The 22,620-nt window shown below is 41.4% G+C and overlaps 1 protein-coding gene across 1 annotated transcript in view; it reads right to left on the bottom strand.

The window, feature by feature from the left end:
- The window catches only part of LOC110983972 (uncharacterized), a 183,726-nt gene extending 178,045 nt beyond the window's left edge, over positions 1–5,681 (bottom strand). Inside the window, exon 1 of the mRNA XM_087142824.1 lies at positions 5,499–5,681. Within this exon, the coding sequence (XP_086998950.1) occupies positions 5,499–5,589 (91 nt within the window). The 5' untranslated portion in view covers positions 5,590–5,681. The remainder of the gene's footprint in view (positions 1–5,498) is intronic.
- Positions 5,682–22,620: the final 16,939 nt, after the last annotated feature.

Here is a 22,620-nt window from a genome sequence, read left to right as displayed (position 1 = left end):
AAAAACCTCAAATTCCCACTACCAATTTTATTTGATGCTCCAAAAGAGGACAACCCCATTTTCTCATTTCCTGCCCGTAGATTTTTGGGACTTTTGAAGTTGCACCACCCCTTTTCATAAAACCCAATCTGCCAGCAAGAATTTGGATTTTACTTTGACGACGACGGGATGGTCCAAAAGTGGACAAGTTGAAAATGAAACGACCGCAGTGTTCCCTACGCTCAGAATGGAACGGTCTTGGAAGATGGGCAGCCTACATTAATGGTAGAGGGTCAATGGTCTGACGGATGGCGTCGCAGCTCGGAAAAAAGGGGACGATATTGAGAAACTTGCAAATACGAAAGGGGCCGTCCAAAGCCTGACAGTCCTTTATGGTATACTGCAAACTTACGACTTCCCAGCGCACTGTGTAATTAGAATGACGATGGCAGCTTGCCGTCAGGAATTTCCATTTTAAATAAATGAGCGCATGGTGATATGTCCCCTAAACGATGCTAGCTGTAATAAACCAGTGTATCCATGTCCAGTAGTATAATTAAATTTGTTGTGGAACGATAAAAGGTTGGAATTGAAAAAGTCACGTCAAGAGAAGAACATAAGTGCAGTTTATTCAAGTGAACCAAGATTTTCAAAAAGGGGAAAATAGAGAAAGTAAAAAATGGGAAACATTAAAATGCAACTTGAACTTGCTGAGTTAATTTTGACATCCCACAAATTCCAAAACATGTATTCAGCCAATAATTCCAATCACAAAAAGGATAACCACGAAGAAAATAAATCTTTTAGTCAGTACACCAGCCGGTCACTGATATGACATCAAAGATTTAATTTAATATTTATCGTTCAAATCTTTGTTCAAGTCATCAAATACAAGTGGGCTGTTATAGTAGAGGCCTGGGTCATTACTATTAGGACAAATGATTCAAAGTGACAATGTGTAGAGATATTAACGCAATGAAAACACATCTTGCAAGTGACGACCCAGAGCAGTCATCCTATGCATGTACTGTAAAATACGTGGATGGTGGATTGAATAATAAAACTTATATCTGAAGATAAAAAAAAATTGCCACTCCGAGTAACTTCCACCATAATCAGTTCATAATTTTTGTCAATCTTGAACATATTATTTTCAAAAATTACTTTAGAATAATACTCCCCTCTAAACTCCCATAAAATTCACATCCATCGGCTATGTAGAGATGGAAATACAAGTTGCATGAAAAATCCCAATTACAGCAAGGGAATGTCCACCGTATTAAGTTGCAAAACATTTGAAACAAATTCGGAAAAATTATTTTAAAAAAGTAAACACGATCGGATTTGAAACAAAATACGTCCATAGTCTTTCCTTTTCTAAAACCACTTCTCCAGTTTATCCAAACAAACGAAATAAAGTGCCGTGTGTATTAAGAAGCGATAAAAACATCGGTAGCATATTCAAGCTATTGCGAATTGAGTTTTGCACGAGAATCCTTTGTCCATAGTAGTGCATTATATACGTTCGTTAATGGAGTACATGTACGTGTACAATGTTCACATATAAATTATCGCCAACCATCAATCGACAGAGAGCCCAGTTATGCTTAATCATAACAAAGTATCCTTTTTTAAAACACTCTTTCAATTACCGATACACGCACCATGTGTGGGAATAACTGGAGAACGATTCAAAATGTCTATTTTAAAATACCCTTTTTACGTTCGGAAACTTAACGTACACAAACATCTTTCACCCAATTTTTCTCTGAAATGTCACTTACGATTTACAAGAAAAACATGACAAAATTGAGATCTAAAGCCTGATTATATTTCTCCGGTATAAATTCAGCAAACTTTTACACAATGCAGAAGATCTCTGCAGATGGATTTTGGTACAGTCGTTTACTGGCTGGCGTCGCCATTTCAAGGCAGAACAGAGAGAGACCACGACTTTGGGCAAACTTTTTCAGGCCCATTATGTCCGCCCCATTGTGTCCGCAGGCGCTTTATGTCCGCCCCATTGTGTCCGCAGGCCCATTATGTCCGCCCCATTGTGTCCGCAGGCCCAATATGTCCGCCCCATTGTGTCCGCAGGCCCATTATGTCCGCCCCATTGTGTCCGCAGGCCCATTATGTCCGCCCATTGTGTCCGCAGGCCCATTGTGTCCGCAGGCCCATTATGTCCGCCCCATTGTGTCCGCAGGCCCATTATGTCCGCCCCATTGTGTCCGCAGGCCCATTATGTCCTCCCATTGTGTCCGCAGGATGTGATTGTTAATCAATAAAGTCTCAGGTATTTATTTTCAAAAGCTTTCCTTTTTTAAAAATTTCTTGCAGGTATTTAAATGTATGCTGTTATTCTTCCACAACGGGTCAGTGTTGGGTCATGTTCCTGATGAAAAATGAAACAATAAAACAAAAGTTTACTTATCCTGGGTCAAAATGATTCTATGCGGATTACTTTGTGCATAATTCCTTGTAATGGGTTTCATGAAATGTACATACATGTAGATAGTAGATGCAATTCATGAGAAAAAGCTTTACGTTTATGAGTGTGAGTTTGTTTTTGCATTCAATTGGGGACCCTGAACAATAGAGGACAATAAGGTCCCCGATTCACAAAGGGTCCCCGAATAAAAATTGTGCACAAGACATATGGGTGGTCTTTTAAAAGAGTTGAAGTAAAACAAAAGAGGAACAATAGGGGGTCCCCAGTTGCAGGAAAATTGTGTGTGTGTGAGTGTATAGGGAGTGGGCGTAACAAGCCGTCCTACACGTATGTTTCTCCCCCGTTCAACGTGTGGAAATTAACGACTTCGACCGTGGGAGACGGTTACTTGACCCACGGCCGGACCCTCGTGAACCGTATGGCAACTTGCCAATCCACTGTTGAGCCTTCTCGTTTTGAAGACTTCTTCGCACAAAGTTAATAAACGGATTGAAACTCTTTGTATTTGCCCCAGAAGGATTAAATCGAATAGAGCACTACAGAATTGGGAAAAGAAACACTAAATAAGTTTGAAATTTAGCCTCAAAGTTGTTGCTAAGATGATAAATTATTTCCATTTTTAATCGATCACTTCATCTTTTTCCACAAAATTTCTCAATTTTAGATGTTCTCCCAAAACAGTGAGACACTGCATTTGACAGGCCAGATTCTCAACCACACGGTACAATCAGTTCTATGTACACGCAGCTATATATTTTGGTTCGAATTCCATGAGTTTTATTTGATACTTCTACGCAGGGCGATCTGTTGATCTGTAGCCTTGATTTATTACTGTTCTTAGTCTCAATAAAACGTGTCGGTTAACATATTACTCTTAAAATTTTTGAAAATAAATTTGTTCACCTCAGCGTTATTAGTCAGCTAAGGGTCTCCGTTTTAATTAAAGGATCCATAAAATGAGGTTTACTTGGAAGCACTTTTTGTGTATCTCTGCACTCTTCTTTGATGCATGAAGACTGTTTGACATCCTTTTTGAGTTGCAAGAGTTACACGATAGAAACATTTAAAATTGACCGAGCATTTGCAACATTGAGATTGCCTTCAGTGCAATCATAGGTTTCCTTGTGAATGTGCACATTGCATTAAAACTTTAAAAAATCAAAAATATGGGTTAAAATTGCCAAAACATTTCCACCAGTTCGATTGAAACCCTAAGGTGCAATTTCAAGGGTTTTATTAAAATATTTCTACGATGATCCCTCTAAGCGTGCACAATGCAAACACTGTCCGCTTCTTTTTGAACACCAAACAAATGTATACAAAAGACTGACAAAGTTTGCAAAAACGATTATACGTTTCACTTGTGTGACTGGCCCGTCACTGTCATCCCTTGAACCTGAATATTCAGACAGAAAATGAATCATTCATAGAGTAGAACCGGTATGTTCCATGTCATTATAAAGGATACTGAATTGCAGAAAGAATGGGCCTGCGGACACAATGGGGCGGACATAATGGGTCTGCGGACATAATAGGCCTGCGAACAGAATGGGGTGGACATAATAGGCCTGTGGACACAATGGGGCGGACATATTGGGCCTGCGGACACAATGGGGCGGACATAATGGGCCTGCGGACACAATGGGGCGGACATAATGGGCCTGCGGACACAATGGGGCGGACATATTGGGCCTGCGGACACAATGGGGCGGACATAATGGGCCTGCGGACACAATGGGGCGGATATAATGGGCCTGCGGACACAATGGGGCGGACATAATGGGCCTGCGGACACAATGGGGCGGACATAATGGGCATGCGGACACAATGGGGCGGACATAATGGGCATGCGGACACAATGGGGCGGACATAATGGGCATGCGGACACAATGGGGCGGACATAATGGGCCTGCGGACACAATGGGCCTGCGGACACAATGGGCGGACATAATGGGCCTGCGGGCACAATGGGGCGGACATAATGCGCCTGCGGACACAATGGGGCGGACATATTGGGCCTGCGGACACAATGAGGCGGACATAATGGGCCTGCGGACACAATGGGGCGGACATAATGGGCATGCGGACACAATGGGGCGGACATAATGGGCCTGAAAAAGTTTGCGGACATAATGGTCCCTGCGGACATAATGGTCCGGAACAGACGTGTCTCATTTGTTGTTCATCGCAGCGATTATATCCTACATTCCATTCATGTACATGATCCGAAAGTATAAGGGAAGAAATTTCTCCAAACGGCTGGAAAATTAGGAGAAATTTGTGATTTGACTTTGGAAAATTTGACTTGAGACTTGACTTGGTGAAAACGGACGTTACAACACTGTAAATTCGGCCGTTGCCAGCTCGGTCATACGCACAAGAACTTCCGTCGCCGGCACACATAAATCACCGACGTAAGTAAACATGAGAGAGGGAAACAATTACACTGTTTTACCGCGGAGGGGACGTGCATTTGGCCTGCATTAAGCTTAATTCCGGGTACTTGTGACACCAGTATTTATTTCATCATATTTATCACTTTGCTTTACCAGGACTGCTCCATCAAGTGAGAACACGGGGCCATAGTAAAAAAAAATACCAAAACAAGACATCACATTAAAGACCAAATAGTCACAGAACGAGTACCGTATTTAAAAGCAGAGGCACTGCGTATTTTCCATCATAAACATACACAGTAAAGTCGCACTGATTGAATTAGCCATCAGATCTTGCACGATGTGCACCGTTCGCGAGGACTTGACAATCGATTCATTTGACAAGAAGTCCATTTCGAAAAGCCATTGGCTTTAAATAGGGAGTGCTTCATGAATAAAACTAGTTGGAAATAAATGCAATAGTTGCTTTTAGAGAAAATGCCGGTGAATGATAAATGAGGGAAGAAGGGTCCAGCTTGAACTGACAGGACTTTTTTCCCAACAAATCAGTTAATGCAATAATATGTAAGACTTTTTCTGTTCTTTAATTGATTTGAAGGACTGGAATCGCACACCATAAGAAACAGTAACATATGCCACGGTTTAATGAAAAGAGCAGAAATTGTAAATACCTGTAGCAGTTGCTGTCTCTATGATGATTGCGGCCAACAAGAAGAGCAACTGCCAAAGCAGCTCTGCCTTTTTCGCGTGACGCATTTTCATCAGAGGCGTCGGTCGTCGATCTAGGCCTACCGAGTGACAAAATTCCACTGCAGTCTTATTTTTTTCTCGTTTATCAATGTACGTTAGGCTGATGCAAGTAGCGCCGCCTCGAATGGCATTACAACCCAGGAACTGACTCTGTAGTTAACGCCCGAGGCATTTAACACATGCTTTTTCATGATTGGTTACATTTGTAAGCTCCTCCTTCTCTAGAAGTCACGTGTGCGACACAATCCAATAAAAAATGGATTCGCTCCAAGCACTCGTACACTGTTGTAGCAATAAACACAATTTGGGGAGGGGGTTCAGACTGAAAGAAATTGAACACAACAATATGGAAGTGAAAAATGATTGTGCACGTGTGGGCGTTATCCACATTCAGTCATGATGTTGAGTAATTGAACAGAATGAACCTGAGTTGTGTGAGAGCGTCTACCTGCGAGTTAAATCGTGTGCAAAGAAAACAGGGAGAATTTCGGCAATAAAGCAAAGAAACGTCCACGATCCAATAGGTCAATGCACAAGTTTATCGGCTTTCCATGTTTGCAGTCTGTTTTGAAACTTTCAAAGAGTATCTCGAATCACTGGCGGTGACTGGTTATGGATAAAAAAAATGCCTAATTTGCGATTGGTCGAAGTGTGCTCTGACCTGGCCAAGTGGTTGTCAAAACGTTAAGCAAAACTATGCTTTTTTATTTCCCAAACTATCCAACTAAAAAAGAGAATGCCGTCCCGCCGTAAGTTTCCTGTTGGCCACCATGCAAAGCCTCAAGCGTTCTGTGGTCATGCCCCGTATGAACGTTAATTCTTTGGCAAGTCCTGAGCATGGGCGGAAATCTCTCCTCGATCGTGGGGGGGGGGGGGCAGGGACATCAATTTACACTTTTTTGTACACACCGTGTTTATTATCTTATTCCATTTATAAAAACTCGAAAGGGAAACCCTCCATCCATCAATTCCTTTAGTATTGTATTTTGCTTAAAATATGGAGGGGACACTTGACATTGTGTCCCCCCGTACCAGATTCATGGGGGGGGGACGTGTCCCCCCGTCCCTCCGGATTTCCGCCCATGGTCATGGGGTCAAACGTACAGCTTTTTACCTATAGGTGGAAAGTGCGTATTGCAACAGAAAATGTCTTGCTCTTGCCTGGGGAGCACAGCTTCTAAAAACAGCGACTTTAATTTGTCCGAAATTGAGGGGGGGGTGAAGGTGTTGTGTGATGAGTTAGTACAATTATGCGCCGTCAAATAGTAAAGATTCCCACTGGGTTTGTTGCATTTCTCTCATAACGCATTATTATTACCAACGTACAAAAGATTAGTACAAAGGTTGCATGAACAGCAGCCGTAATCATCTTTAGGAATGTGGAATTTCAAGCTATTCATGGTGAAAAACAGCAATAGGTGGAAAGTCTTGCGGTAGCACCCATGCAAAGGAATATATTTCTTATGAGTATGTCTCGTGACGAAGGACTGAGCACGCAGTCCGAAACGTTGAGTACTTTTCAGACCCACTGATACTCATATTAAAGAGAGACATATTCCTTCGCATGCTGTTACCGCAAGCCTTTCCACCTATTGCTCTTTAAGAATGTCCTGAAAAGAATATCCAGGCGTGACCACAAATCTCAATGGAAGAATGCAGAGAGTAGGAGAGTAAACGTGCTGACTCTTTCCCGGATATACAAGAGACTAAAATACATTTCGTGGAATGAAACCACTCACGACAAAAATCTGTATACTTTCATCTAACAGGCTCTTTCTATCAAAAAATTGTATTCCATGAAGACTGTAGGGAGTATGCTTCTGCAAAATGCACGCTTACCTCAGAGGAAAACAATTCGTAATATGGTAACATTACAGTGGAAATCTCTATGCGCAAAACCGGAAGCACCACCACGTCAAGCACCGCCATGAAATACGGTAAGCAATTTTTCTGCTTAAGCAGTGCCATAAAATGGGCCTAGGTAGAACTAAAAGCAGCTGTTCATTTGAGTAGCAGCCATTCACATTGAAACCGAGGGTGACTGTGTCTTTTAAATTCTTTGAGCTCTTTGGGTAGCATTTTACGAGTTTAGATGCAACAAGCTATAAACACCAACTTGGGAGACTCGTCCATCGAATCGACACATTTTCCTGAACAATTTAATGGTTTTTGAATTGAAATGAATAATCCAAAGGATGCAGAGGATAGAACAGCCCCTTATGTGCACAGAGGAATAAATTCTCTTTCAGCTGTAAAGCTCATTGTCTCAAAAGGCGAAAACTGCATTTACCTGTTCATGCGTGTACAATATCTTCAAATTTGTTTTCCTACGAGTAGGTGGTGATGTCTGTATAAAACGTGCATACATGTTACTTAGAAGTGATTATAAAGACTCATGATTCACCATATAATGAGGCGTAGAACTTGGTTTCCCGAGCTGGGAATTACGGGAATGTTGCACTTGCAGTATTGCAATGAAGCCCCCCCCCTTTAAAAAAATTTTTTGTCAACCTTTTTTGTCGAGCCATAACACGGCTCAGAAATGGAAGCATGCATTGGACTGCCAGCTGGACCGCCGACTGTTGAGAACACACATACTCTTATAGCAGTATCAGCAAAGTTCTCATTGGTGATAGATTCATGTTACCGGCAACAGACATGTAAACTCTTTAAATAACAATAACATCACTTTTTTGCGGGGAAAAGCAGTGAAATACGATTCGAAAGTCGCTACATGTCGATGTGAGGTGGACTCTTTTCCCAAAATAGTATTGGTTTTTGAGCATTACCTGTTGTGTCCCCTCGTTGGTAGCCAGTGCTGTTGGAAATTGGAGGGTTCAATCCAGACAGAGGAAAATCCCTTGTTTGGGTTCACTCTTCAATGGGACAAAGCGGGAAGTTGTACCCCACCCATTGGTTGCGGCTTTCCAGTGCCAATTAAAATAAACTGGTCTACACAACTAAAACCTGCCACGTGAAGTCACTTTATGTATGACATTGAGCCATTTAGCCTCTAAACATCCGAGGTTTTTTCGAATCGTCTTGCAGTCTCGAGCCTAAATCTTGGTTGTCGTTATGTCTAACCTTTTGAAACCTAGTAAGCGTGTAAAGATACATGTATATTTGAAAGAATATTGACAATTTTTATATTTCATTCAATAGTTGGCTCAACTGGATCACTTTAAAAGAAGCTGTGTTAAATAATGCGTGATTAGACTAAATAAATTTGTGGTACCACCATGGATATATCTCTTTTTGAGAACGTGGGTTTCTAAAAAATCTCTTTTGTGGACAGTCGTCAGAGAGACTGCAGCGGGTTCAGTGGTTAGGCAGCTTATTATGGTGTGTGGAGGGCAGTGAGGTGTGAAGAGGATGCTAACTCCGGATCCAACGGAGGTCACCGGGGGTGCTGGCAAACCAGTGAGACGTGTCAGTGTGAGGGAGGGGAGTGTGGGGGAAGGTAGCCAAGGGTATAGGGGACCCATAGGCTAGAAATTGCCTAGGGTATAGGAGACCCAACGGACGGGGATGTGAGGATGGGACGCCAGATGTCTATTCACTTTGTCCGTAATTCAATTGAAGAGGATAAATTTCATCTTGTCTAGAATGAATTGGCCTTCTTTGTAGTGAGAAACAACAAAGAAATAAGCTGGAATTGAAAAGAAAAACATGAAAAATTCACTTTCACGGTGCGTTTGGACCAAAAAACGACCAAATAAATCCTTACACAGCAATACTTGTGGGGTATTTCCTTTGTTCTCGTGTACTAAACTCCCACAAAACACGCCAAAAATTTCAAATCACTCCTATTTACACCAAATTCACTTTCCTGGGTTGAAATTTCGACCGTATGTTCCTTATATAAAACACTTCAATTTTCGACTTTTACCCATCAAAAATTTCCACTTTTTGAGTTATTTCCAAGTATCAGTTTCGTGAAATTCTTGTTGGGTATCAATTTCACAAGGTAAAAACTGGCCTTGTTCCGGTACCCCACAAGGCCCCATGTATAAGCGCAGGGGCTCGAACGCAGAGGGCAAAGTTGAGGGTAAAGTTTCTGTGTTCTATGTGCGTTGTTGAGTAGTGTTCGATAAACAGTTGCATGGTGTGACCTTGAGATTTTTTCCGTTGGTGCTTGGCCATGTTGTTTTCATACGCTTGCTAGGCATGGTGTACATGTACGTGGGAGGCCGGTCCGCACATAGGCATACCTGGCGTATACGGTCGCCTTTAAATGCACACTTCATGTACTTCAGACCAGTTGTGGCGAATGAAAATGCAATCAAATGGGATTCCACTATGCATTAAGGAATGCAAAAGTTACGTTTCAGATGGATTCTATTAGCATATACACAGTTTTTGATTGAAATATATGTTTAAAAATAGGAATACAAGGTGCCCACAAAGTGAAGAGGTAATACAATGCGCTAGAATTCCGATGCAGGTTGTGAGTGGTTGTAATTGTGGAATGGAGTCGTCAGACTTCACATTCCCCGAGTATAATATCCTCCACTGCTTGCTGCTTTGTTGATAAATTTCAAACATGTAGTTGAGTATCGCGGCTCCACACTAGGGAACGATTGGTCGTTGACAAAATGATAAAACTAAGATTGTGTTCTTTAACAAACATCATGTTTGTCAGAGAAGTTTCTCTGTATTTGTTTAACATTTTAACGGTTTTAACACTGATTAGCCTACATGATGCTATGATTAGCCTACATGTAGGCTAATCATGTAAGGTTTCTTTGCTAATTGGTACAGTCATGTGGAGCTCTCGGTTTTCGCAAGAATATTGCGTCAGGATTTTGTTATTCGATTTGCAAGCCAATTTGGGCCCACTGTTAAGCGCAGCCCCGAAAGCCTTCCTTTTCTTCAGCTTTCACTCACAATAACTCCACAACAGCTAAAGCAAACGTTATCGCCAAATACCATCTTCGCTTCCATTTTCTAAACGTATTTCAACCGCTTTCCCCTTTCTTTTCTTTTCTGCACTTCATGCACCTGATCATGATCGGGTCCTTATCTTATAAACAAAAATAGTGTGATCGGTCACACCGCCCTGTCGCTGTTCCTATGACTTTACGAGGCGCTGCGAAGCCTGGCACCAGACTACAAAACTACGTAATATAAATATATCATATGTATAATATATCAGCTAATCCCTTCGTCTTTCATAATGCTCTCAAATATGGTCCAAAACTGTCATTATATAGGGAAGCCAGGGGACGCAATGTTAGCCTGTCTGATGGTCAATGCTAGACTTTAGGCAGCTTCATGTCAATGCATGATAACGATGATGACGCTGATAACGCTGGATAGTCATTTTTTTGCCACAGTTCAGTAAATCTCGTTTAGCCTCGTCAAAATGCCAACAATGGGAAGATTTTTTTTGTCAATGCAGTCCCGAACTTTTGTGTTGAATTTTACAAACAACCCTCGTGTTAATTTGAAGGCAGCCAACTGTTATGGTATTTGGTAACCGCCCTAAAATACAATGGAACACGTACGTGTACATACTTTCGCTTTACAAATTGATGGAAATCATTACTGTTTGTACCCGACCTACAATGCGGGCACTGAGCGGCCCCGGTGGCCGATGTGTAAGCCCCAGCAATGCTTTCAAGTTCCCATTTCCTCACTACTAAACAGCACAAGCTGCCGTTTAATATGACAATACGAGATACGAGTGGTTTTAAGCCTATTCAGTAAAAACCTCAGAGCGACTAGTACATTACACATGCAGGGTAGCTCCACGTTTGTGTGCGTGTTTTTGTAGAGTACCCACCAAAATATCACAAAAATAGATTTTCGGAATTCACACAAAAGGAAGGAATCTCCAAGTAATTTATCTGCAGCAAAATGAAGTATTTTGTACATAAAAGACAATGGTCCAAATATCAAGCCAGGAAGACAGTCTGGTTTAAATGGGAGTAATTTGGAAACTGCGCTTTAAATACTATACCCTGCTTAGGGATGTATTTGATGCGTGACTGGAATTACGACTAGTGATTCAACTGCGAGAATTTGGGGTCAAATGTTTTTTACCCTCGAAATTCCTGTTCTCAGTAATTGCACATAAATCCCCTATTAGTCTAAGAGCTAGCTACATAAGATTTCTGCCCATTTCACCCAGAAGGTTTGAGCCCTTAAAGTTAATTAGGTTGTCCATGTCATTCAAAAAAAGTTGGTCAACCCCCCCAGGTTGGACCTTGACCTTGGACCCCCTTGAAAACCCCCCTCACACGGTTTATTTCACCCCATCTCGTTCATGGACCAAACTTTGTCAAAACAAAGTAGTAAGATAGTACATCTCAAAAAAACAACAAAAATTGACTAAATATCTGGTTGGAAAGGTGTGGTCACACCCCCCACAAAGTGCCCCCAACAACGCCCCCACAGTGGATTTATTTCACCCCATCTCATTCATGGACCAAACTTTGTCAGAACAAAGTACTGCGCTAGTTCATCACAAAAAAAGAACTAACTGAATATCTTGTTGGGGGATGTGGTCAAACCACCCCCTGCCCCGCAAATTACGTGCCTCCCACTGGTTTATTTCACGCCCATCTCATTCATGACCCAAAGTTTAAAACTAAGTTCATGTAGTATATGATTTGACAAAATACTAAATTGGGCAGGTGTGGCCAAACCTCCGCAAAGTGCCACCAAGCCCATCATCTAACTCCCATCTCTTGAAATGATATCTGGCAAATGAAGCAAAAAGGGACTGCACTACAAAAAGGGGGAAATACCCTACATTGTGCTGGGTTTCTCTCTAACCATCCACGGTACTTTGGCTCGAAATCCTGCCAGATACTCCAGTCTTCATCATTTATCCACGTGGCTTGCCTGCCCAATGCAACAAGATCCAACAGGTGGACTATCTCCAAGGCCACGTGGCCTGAGAGTCGGTGGTTGCCAGACACTGAAAGATCCAAGAGTGGCATTGTTCAATGGGATTAGCTCCCATTGTCTCAAGAGGGGCAGTTTGTGTAGCTGCTGTTGGTTGCATTCTGCATTAAAGTGCATTAGTTTTTCCACCTGATGCACTGTGCTGCATATAAGTAAGTGTCAATTCTAAGGAATGGCGGTATAATGAAGGTAACCAAATTTCACAGAGGATGTGCGATCAGAAAACACGATATTGATAAATGATGCAGACTGAAGCATCTGGCAGGATTTCTAGCCAGATTACCCTGGATGAGTACTCGGAATCTTCCTAAATGTTGAATATGACAATTTCATTTTGTAAAAGAACCTCCTCGAAGCCTGCTACTCTTTCCAATGTCCGACTACCCAAAGTTTCTAACAGATAAACATCCACAGATCACAATCTATATTAAACTTGAAATAGGACGGTCAGACACTTCTAATTCGTAAAGTCAAAACATGGATATTCACAAATGAGCTGTTTATTGTGAATAAAGGGAAAGCCTCAATGATGTAATTACTTTACACCTTGACCTTTTGATTATAAGCAGGTGAGAGGAAATGCACCAATCATCATTTGAAGTCCAACCTTATCCTAAGGTCTAGTTTCTGAGCTTTGTGTCCTTTCCAATTCATATTTCACACATTTATAAACTGACATTTCATAATTCTGCAACTTTAAAGGGGACTAATAAAGATGTCAAACGACCAAGGGGAACCTTTGGAGGGCTGATAGTCACTTGACGAGAGTTGCGACGTGTACTGTAAAATGTTTGTAAAATTACATTCTACAGAATTTGTACCTCGTAAAATTACAGTTTTAGGCTACACCATACACGTGGCTTAACGTCATTTTATATGTAATTTGTAAACGAACACAACTTGTGCTGGTAAAAACGACGAGCCGCTAATAAACGTGCGTTTAAGACCGGCTCGGGTGAATGGACGCAACTAATTCCCATTCATAATACCTTTATATTCAGAGAGTCAAAAGAAGTCAACATGTGATGAATTTCCAACGAGTTTGTTCTAAAATGTTACTTTCATTTCCCCAACACCCCGTTCATTTTATGGTATATTCCTTGTCACAGGTTTACCTCAAGTATTGTCTGAGGGCCTATGCCGGTTCGATAAAAAGTCGGAAATTTGCTCACAAGGAAAAAAAAATCACGCAGATAACAGGAGTTCAGTTGGTCCTCATTCTGGGCACAAGTATTGTTATTTGCACACCTTATGTGATTCATATACAAGGATATCAAGCAAAACGGTTACATAATTCATGTCAACTTTCAATGCGTAATACTCCAGTGAAAAGAGATAAGAAGAACAGGCAAATTTGAACCAGCACACACAAAAGAAACGGCTCCGAAAAAAGAGTCTCAACTGAGAGGAAAAAAAGTGAACAAAGGGATCTGCAACACTTGCTGGCAAACTTGGGAAAGAGTCTGAAGGATTACGGGTGTAAAAACTATACGGCGAAACTCACGGGAGTATGTACACAAGGAACAAAAAAAAAATATCAAATACAGTCATGTGTGGTTTACAAGGTATAATAAATTATACAATGTCAAACAAAGGGGAGGGCTTAGCTGGTTCTTCTTTCCAGCCTGAGGACTTGATCTTGCTTGGGTGGCCAATGTCCGCAGTGCCGGGGCGAGTCTCCGCGAGTCCGGGTAGGTGACGTGGCGTTCCCAAGGGCGTTCCCAAGCAGGAAAAGGGGGTGAAAAGCGGGCCGGGTGGAGAGGCGAACCGGGTCGGCTCTCCGAAGCGTGACCTGGGGACTTCATACTCTGTATCGACAGAGCACGCGGCAAAATGATGCGAGAACGTTAGAAACGTGACAGAAAGTCGCTTTTGTGGAGTCGGCTCTCCTTCCTAACTGGACGGCAAAAGTGCAGGGGGCACTTTCGGATAGAACTCGCACCTAGGTCTTAGTACGCTCTCAAATATTTGTAGGACCAACTGACATATGCATCTTATTAAATCTAAACACAATCAGACATAGCATCTAAACTAACTGGGTTCGCATAAAAAATATCAACAACAATGGCTATAAGAAGTTTTGGATGTCCACCCAGAACATTTTACACTTGAAATATCGAAATGGGGAAACTAAACGGGGCAAAGGTCATATACATGCATAAACTCATGTTTATCTGCAGCACACGAAACGTGATCTGGGCCAAACAGTAAAAGTGTACACTTGCTAATTCATTCGAATGGCATGTGGGAGCAGTACGGCAAGTGGTCATGACTTTCAGTTACATGTAAATGCATGTGGAAACGTCCAGTAACACATATCCATACAGCCCACGTGAACTATACGACTATCTACAGAGCAAGTTAAACATTGGATTAAAAGATTATTATCTACATCGTGTGGCTTGTGTCGTGCGGACATGCACTGGGTATTTTAGACACGCTGGCAGTGTACATGTGTGTGCAGATTGCTCAAGGTCATCTACGGACAGAATTTTAGTCTATCAGTGTCAATGCATCCAGTAAAGCAATAAAGAGAATATTGGCTAAATTACGGAAGCGGCACAAGGAGTAATAGAGTATAGAACCATTCATATTTACATTGTTGCTCAATAGGACGTGGCATACTTGGCGAGAAACGTAATGAAACACAAGTGATTACATCATTGCCCGTGGAGTGTGGGAAGTATAACATTATCATCAGTGGGCAAGACAAATCTCAATGCCGTCACACAATCATATCATATAAAAAGAGAGCTACATGGTTCATACAAAAATAAGAAAGTATCGGCTTATCTGTATCGACAGAGCACGCAGCAAAATGATGCGAGAACGTTAGAAACGTGACAGAAAGTCGCTTTTGTGGAGTCGGCTCTCCTTCCTAACTGGACGGCAAAAGTGCAGGGGGCACTTTCGGATAGAACTCGCACCTAGGTCTTAGTACGCTCTGAAGACACAGCCACGAGAGGGGGGTTAAATAGTCCTACCGAATCACGCGTTCGCACAGGTGCTAGTAGCTCTTGCGATTGGCCCAAAAATTAAGACAAATGAGGTAATTTGGAACTAGCCAATTAAAAAGTGCCATGGTGGACGACATTCCAAGGGGAGGGGAGACGTGGACACCTCAGAGTTGACCAATCTGGTCCCCTCCTTGGGCCACGTTGACCAGCGTGATCGCGGTTTCCGGGAGAGAACCCGACACCCGGACATCCCTACGGCTTGTATCCGGGCAAGACTTTGCCGCCGGAAGGAAGTGTGCTTCAAGCTGCCGTGGGAAAGTCCAAACCTAGCATCCTCTGTCAAACAAAAAAAAACATTTTTTTTTGTCGGACCTAAAAAGACAGTAATTTTTCCCAAATTATACAGGGTCCGACATCCTTTTGAAAGTTGTCCAATAGAATCTCCATCAATGAACTTGCACACAGACTCTTGACCAATCAGACCCGATTTAACTGTTCCGTATCCACGTGCCAGCGCGTGATTTAGCAGGCATTATCACTTCTCAGAACCATTATCAAATGTTAATACACGGTCACGTGACACGTTTCGACCAATAGGAATAAGAAAAACTATCCCAGGTATTTATGAATTAACATAAATTGACTTGTTTTTATAGCCAAAGCCGTAAATTTATGTTGTTGGTAGTGTTATATTGAAATCAGTGCTGTTTTACAAAAGGTTTTAATGAATATTTTACTGTAATTCATTGATCGTTTTACAGAGGGGAAAATGCAACACGTACCTTTTTGTTAGCTTTTAGTTCCATTTGATTCTTTCTTTTTATTTTACCTTTTTGTACTTAATGTCAAATCTTTATTTTATTTATTCATATTCCTGGATTTTTTTTGAACTATATATTTTTTTGCAATGGAAACGTATCGTTGGCGCACAAGTACGCGTACATGTACATCCGGTCAATTTACATTGCATCAAAGTGCAGCGCACGTGGGAAATGGCTTCCTGATTTCACATACTGATAATACACGTAATGTCTTTCGTTAACCAGTTACGTTTTTAGAACCAGTCTAAGCTCTCGCTGTATTATGAGTATGTGCCCTTGACTCGATGATATGGGAACCAGACGCAAGAAAACGCGCACTGTATGCAAAAGTATAACGTTGACCATCAAACGGAAGCGTAGGAAACCTCATTATAGAGGGATCCCAATACGACGCTTTTAGCGTCGATCTGCGCACTTCCGCCTTTGAAAACGAGGCTGTATGTGTCAGCTTCAATTCTTAATACGATCAGATGATTGAAAGTAAGGAGTCAAGAGACAAAATACATAGGGGCCTAAAGGTACTAATGTGAAATCCCTCTATTTGGCTTCAAATGGATTTTCTTCTACTTCCTGCAAATACAACCACGATTTCGCTATCTCTGGTACGGTTACTTGGTTTATAAAATATGTGTAGCATTGTTTGGTATTATTTAGAGACACCTCAAAATTTTGCGCGTTCCGTTCGAAATTTGCCTTCGCTTCGGTCGACATACGGCCTTCGGCAATGCTCAGTAATTGGTGGTCATTTGCAAACTTGTAAATCAGGTTAATAAGCCTTTTGCGAGTTGAACTTGAATAGAACAGAAAAAAACTCTTAGTATTTTGCATACTAAACTGTAGCTATAAGTCGTGAATCGGGGCAAGCTTTTGCTTAATTACATAACAGGCGTATTGCACCAGTAGACTGACATACAGAGTAAGCGTCTTGTCTTGACGGAATCTTTGGATTCCTTTCAGATTTCCGGGGGGGGGTGTAGAAGGCACAATAGCTTTAGGGTGTACAGCTTGTGCATCACATTAGGGGTCCCCCTTTGCCACAAATCCCATTTACTAACTAAATTGTGCTGGGTGAACTTACGTGTTTGCACTTGGATAGCAAAGTTCACCAAATTTTACTTAAAGTATTACATATATTCCCCGTGTAAACTAAAGGTCCTTATTTAAAACACAATCAAGTCACACATGAATGAATGAATAGCATAATTATCGGGCACATTTAGACTAAAAGAACCAAACTATGAAAACCATTCATTTCTTTCAAAGGGCATTTTTTTTAAAGACTGACAGAACTATGTAACATAGTTACGTGTACTTGTAAATCGGCATGATCAAGCAAAATGTTTATTTGGCCTTACAGGATTTGATTGAAGTTTCTGTACACAGTACACAGAAAATTGAATTATATTAAAGACCTCGGACTTGGCTGATGAACAATTTTGGTTGGCCGAGCTTCAAGTTTATTTAAATTTTTTGTTTGTCTGTACTCAAGTTTCCAGTGTGGGTTCAGAAATGATGATTTTATCAGTTGTAATCCTGTTTTTTTCTACAATCAAAATCTTCAAGGGAAATGGCAGTACAAATCCCTCACATGGGTCACCACCGAAAACGTGTCGTCTGCTCGAATAATTTCCAGGCCTACGACCATTATGTCGCTATTGAACATGTGCGAATACACAAACTAAATGCACGCACAGAGTATGGGGACCGAACATACGTGGGTTTTTAACATATAGGTTTCTACCAGGAGGCCCCTATGTTGAACTAAATATACAACTTCCAAACTTGAAGTCAATATTGCTTCCGAAAGCAAGAAAAGCTATGCTAGAGCTTTTGATTTTGGAGGAAAACCTACAAACCCAATCACTTTCTCATACTTTTCAGTATTTCTTAAAGCGCATTTAAACATCTTGCCATTAAACAGTGTGAATTATGTTACGTTTTTTGACAAAGCTGAGTAATTGTTTTTGAAGATTTTTCAGCGACAGGTTGTCAACACTTCAATAAAAAAAAACCATAACTGAGTACTGAGGTTTTCTGTGTGAGTTGATGTCTATGGGTTGTGTCTGTTTTCCGTTTAGTATATACGGCTTTATGGCAAGGCCAGCACTATTGAAGGACTTTCATAGCAATTTTTGCACAAAATTACTGGAGTTGGTCCCAAGCATTTATACAATGGTGTCCACGGGGAAACACCCTCAATTTTATTGGACAGTCCACCTTTTGTTCCACTAGCTATGTCTATTATTCTACTTAACCTGAACGTGAAATTACATTACAAGGACTCGGTTTTAAAGGTAACTTCTGAAATTTTAACTTGAAATGTTGTAATTTCATCCTGAGGACAGAGTCAAATGACAGGTTGACTGTGACCCTTGACTACACTGGACTGGTCATGCTCTTCGACTAGAGCATTAGGGTTGTTGATTTAGAACGTAACGGGAAGGTACATTACTGAAGCAGCAATTTCACAAAGCCTTTACTATAAAAATAGAACTGAAATGCTGTAGATTTACAAACGAATGGGTGTAAATTTACTGTATGGCTGCCACATTTTTAAAAGCCATTTATGTAAAATTACAACAGCGGGGCCGTTATTTTTAACTATAATTTAACGGTGCGTGTGAAATTTTACAGTACCTACATTTTTAACGGGAAAGTACTGGCGTCCAGACTGCCAGGAAATTTCTGTTAAAAAATGTTTTTTAATTTAATAGTGCGGGTGACATGAAACAACTGCATGTTTCTAAGTACCACCCCAGTAGGTGTTAGTGTATAAGCGACACCACTAACGCTCTATTCCAGTGTTTCATAGCTCTGTCTCCCTATCTGCATCGGTATGGTGTAGTGGGCAAAGCCACTCGACAACAACTTTACTGCTCACAGTATCATCTCATGCAGTATATTGTAAATATGCCACTGCCACATAATTTATCACAAAACTAGTGATGCAGGACGATCATACACAAAAGTTCGGAGAGATACATAACTACTACCCTAACGAGAGTGAAACTGAATGAAAAAAGGACCCAGGAGCAACCAGCATTGGCGCCCAGTCCTTGTCCCCAATTTTAACCTTTCAACTAATCGCAGTTAATTGACATTCACTGCCCCGTGAAGAAAAGTCCCCCTCGTTGGCATTATGGACACGGATTGACTGCACTTTTGGCCTGGGGAAAAAGGCTACGACGTTGGGGGAAAGGTATTCAAGTTGGGATCTATGTTGCTTTTGACACTGGAAAACAAGTTCATTTAAAGCCAGCCTGCAGAAATGGTAACCGCCCTTAAAACACAATTAGGCCTACGTGGATATAATGGTTATGCATGATATAGAATGCCACTGAAAAATTGCAGTGTGTAATGTCTGCGGATATATACATGTATATGTAATACAGTTTCTCAGTTGCGTGACATAATGTCCACTTAAAGCAACTTTAGTTTACTTGTATCAGCCGTGCGAAGCACGCTGACAGACTTTAATCGTCGCCTTTCTTCAGGAAAACGGTCACAAAAATGCAATGTCTTCCAAATTCCTTCACTGATTTCAGCCAAATCTCGACAGGTGACATTGGGCACTAGTGGTCATTTTCTTCAAAATTACTTCTTCTTCGACAACGTTGGTCCAATAATTGCCAAACTTGGTCAATGATATCTCTGGACCTAGTGCCATAAAATGTGTTCATAGAATTTGGCCAGTGGTCACCTAGTGGTCAGCAGTGTTCATCTTCTTCGAAATTACAAATTACTTCCCCGTCTTGGTCCAACTACTGTCAAAATTGATCATTTAGTGCTTTGGAACAAGCCTCGGATTGGATGTTTACAGAGTTTGGCCACTGGTAACCTAATGGTCATCAGGGATCATTTTTCTTTCATTGCATTGCCGAATCTGGACATAACCCTCCTGACATGATTCCTGTCCTAAATGACCAGCGTTCAGGGTCACTTAGTGCTCACTAGTGGTCATTTGCGTTAAAAATACAAAATAACTTTTCTCACCCCAGTAATGACTCAATCAATCTCAAATTTAGGGCGGATACCGGTACATCTTTGCAGAAAACAGCGTGTTGGTGGTTTAAGAAATTGGCCGATGGTCAGCTAATGGTCAGTGGGGGTCATTTTTTTCTAAACGTTCTTTTATTGGTTGTCCAAATGTAAAACTTGGTCGTTTTCATCTCTGCAGCCAGCCTTATGTACGGTTTACACAGAATTCGGCCTGTGGTCACATATGGTGGTCGGTGGAGGTCACTCAATATAGATGAAACATATTAATGTAGGCCTACTAAATTATTCAGCCGGGAGCCGTGTAGGCCTACCTAGTCTCAATGTACATTTACATTCCGTATTGTGCACACAGCAACGCACATTACGCCAATACATGTACGGTAGGACTATTACTATTAAAAGATAAGTGTGCAACGACGGAAAAATTGAATCTGGTCTGCACCTCTATGAAATTCCATATCTGCCGTCGTGCGTCGTCCGTCGTGCGTCGCCCGTGTTTTTTTGTCACGATTGCGCAGTGGTATTTTTAACTTTGACCCTTGATCGTTTCACATATACATGTCCTTGTTCGATCGATCCACCATGCCTGACTCTCATTTTAGCAATAGAACTAGAAGATGTACATGTATTCGTTTTTGCAGTTGCGCCAAACTCCAATTGAAAGAAGAAATAATATCCTGACATCGGCTAAATAACGTGTATATGAAATAATACCATTTTGGTTACATAAATAAATTAACAAAATAGACTTTTGTTAGGGTAGATTGTTTTTCTCGATAACTTAGTTACTCTAGACGTAACTTTACTCGTTAACAGACAGACTTTAGGTCTATAGCCTATGTAATATTTCTGTCTGTCCCTGCACGATATCCCACAGAACGGAATGTAAATAATAGATTATTTACAATGGTTGATTCCCAATAGTTTTCATAAGAGACGAACTGATTCAACATTATTTTGAGGGCGGGTATACCTATGAGGAAATCTGCTGTATACTCCAAATTAGACATGACTTTAGTTGCAGGTTGGCTCACAGACGTCTTTTAAACAGTAACGTTACTTGTTAGCCCCATACATAATGCTGATGTGCTGGACAACCTGTTCTCATTGGTCTATCCACCATGGCATACACACCCACAAAAACCGACGCGTCATATTTTCTGAAACTTATACCAAGTGGTAATTGCCCCTTAACAATACATTTAAAAAACAGTTTGTTATCCACAGCACGTCTAGTATTTCTGGATTTCAAGGTGAAATTGAGAGGACAAGATGGAATATCTGTATCGGCTGGCAGATTTCTTCCTGGAATTTGATGAAAACAAGTCGGCACATTTTTACAGTATGCAAATTAGAATAACACTGTGGATAAGTTGGCCGGAACATTTTTGCTGAAATGTTTTTTCCCCGAAAATACTTGATTGAATTCTCAGAGAGGCAATATTTTCTTGTCAAGGGGCAGGGGTAGTCTGGCATTATTGGAATTAATTATGTGACTAGTATATGCTTTGCAGGTGGGATTTGTACTTGCCTTATTCGGAAAAGATCTTTAGAAGTGAATGGAATCATCACATTGTCATTTGTTAAACCCCGGCTTTTGCAGGTCCTATGCAACCTATTTGATGGGCGACGCATGACGGACGACGCACGACGGGCGACGCACGACGCACGACGGGCGACGCACGATGGACGACGCACGGCGGAAAATGGCATGTTTGGAACTGGTAAATGGCGGAATTGGGATACAACAAAAAGCAAAATGCGACGGACGACGGGTGACGGCAGATATGGAATTCCATAGTACCTCTAACACGTAGAGAATTCTGTACAAATCCCGTTTCCCAAACCAGACTATACACGATTTGCATGGGCAGGAACAGTGACGATGTTTACACCTAATGCGCCGCAAGTGCTCAGAGTTTCAGACAAGTTAACCAGAACATGCACATCGCGTGCGCACTTCGAATGTACATGTATTGTCTAGATCGCCTGTGGGCCGGAAGTGGCCAACAATATTAGGCCTATACTTTTTGGCGGGACTGAAGAAGTTTGACCTGCTTCCGAGGTTTTTTTTTTTTTTTTTGGTGCTGCGCTGCATAACTCGGTGGATGGGTGTGGTGATGGCTCCGCTGGCAATCACATAGATTGTAGCATCTTACACATATTGTGTAAGCAGTTTTCATTATTAATCAAGTGACAGCGAAATAAAAGGAATACAGCCCATTTTTAGGTACCCAAGTCTTTTGCCTTCTGAGCTTTCTGTTTTGCCTGGCTTCCAATTCCCCCTTCAGTGGCGGACGGACCGCCACCCCTGAGCGACCACTCAGTAAAAAGAATTTGCTTGACAGCCATGA

This window comes from Acanthaster planci, linkage group LG01 (assembly GCF_054643075.1).
Source record: "Acanthaster planci isolate LZ-2023a linkage group LG01, COTS_SCS, whole genome shotgun sequence".
NCBI classification, from domain to species: domain Eukaryota; kingdom Metazoa; phylum Echinodermata; class Asteroidea; order Valvatida; family Acanthasteridae; genus Acanthaster; species Acanthaster planci.
The sequence above is the reverse complement of the archived record's forward strand: the minus strand, read 5'-3'. Positions and strand labels throughout refer to the sequence as shown.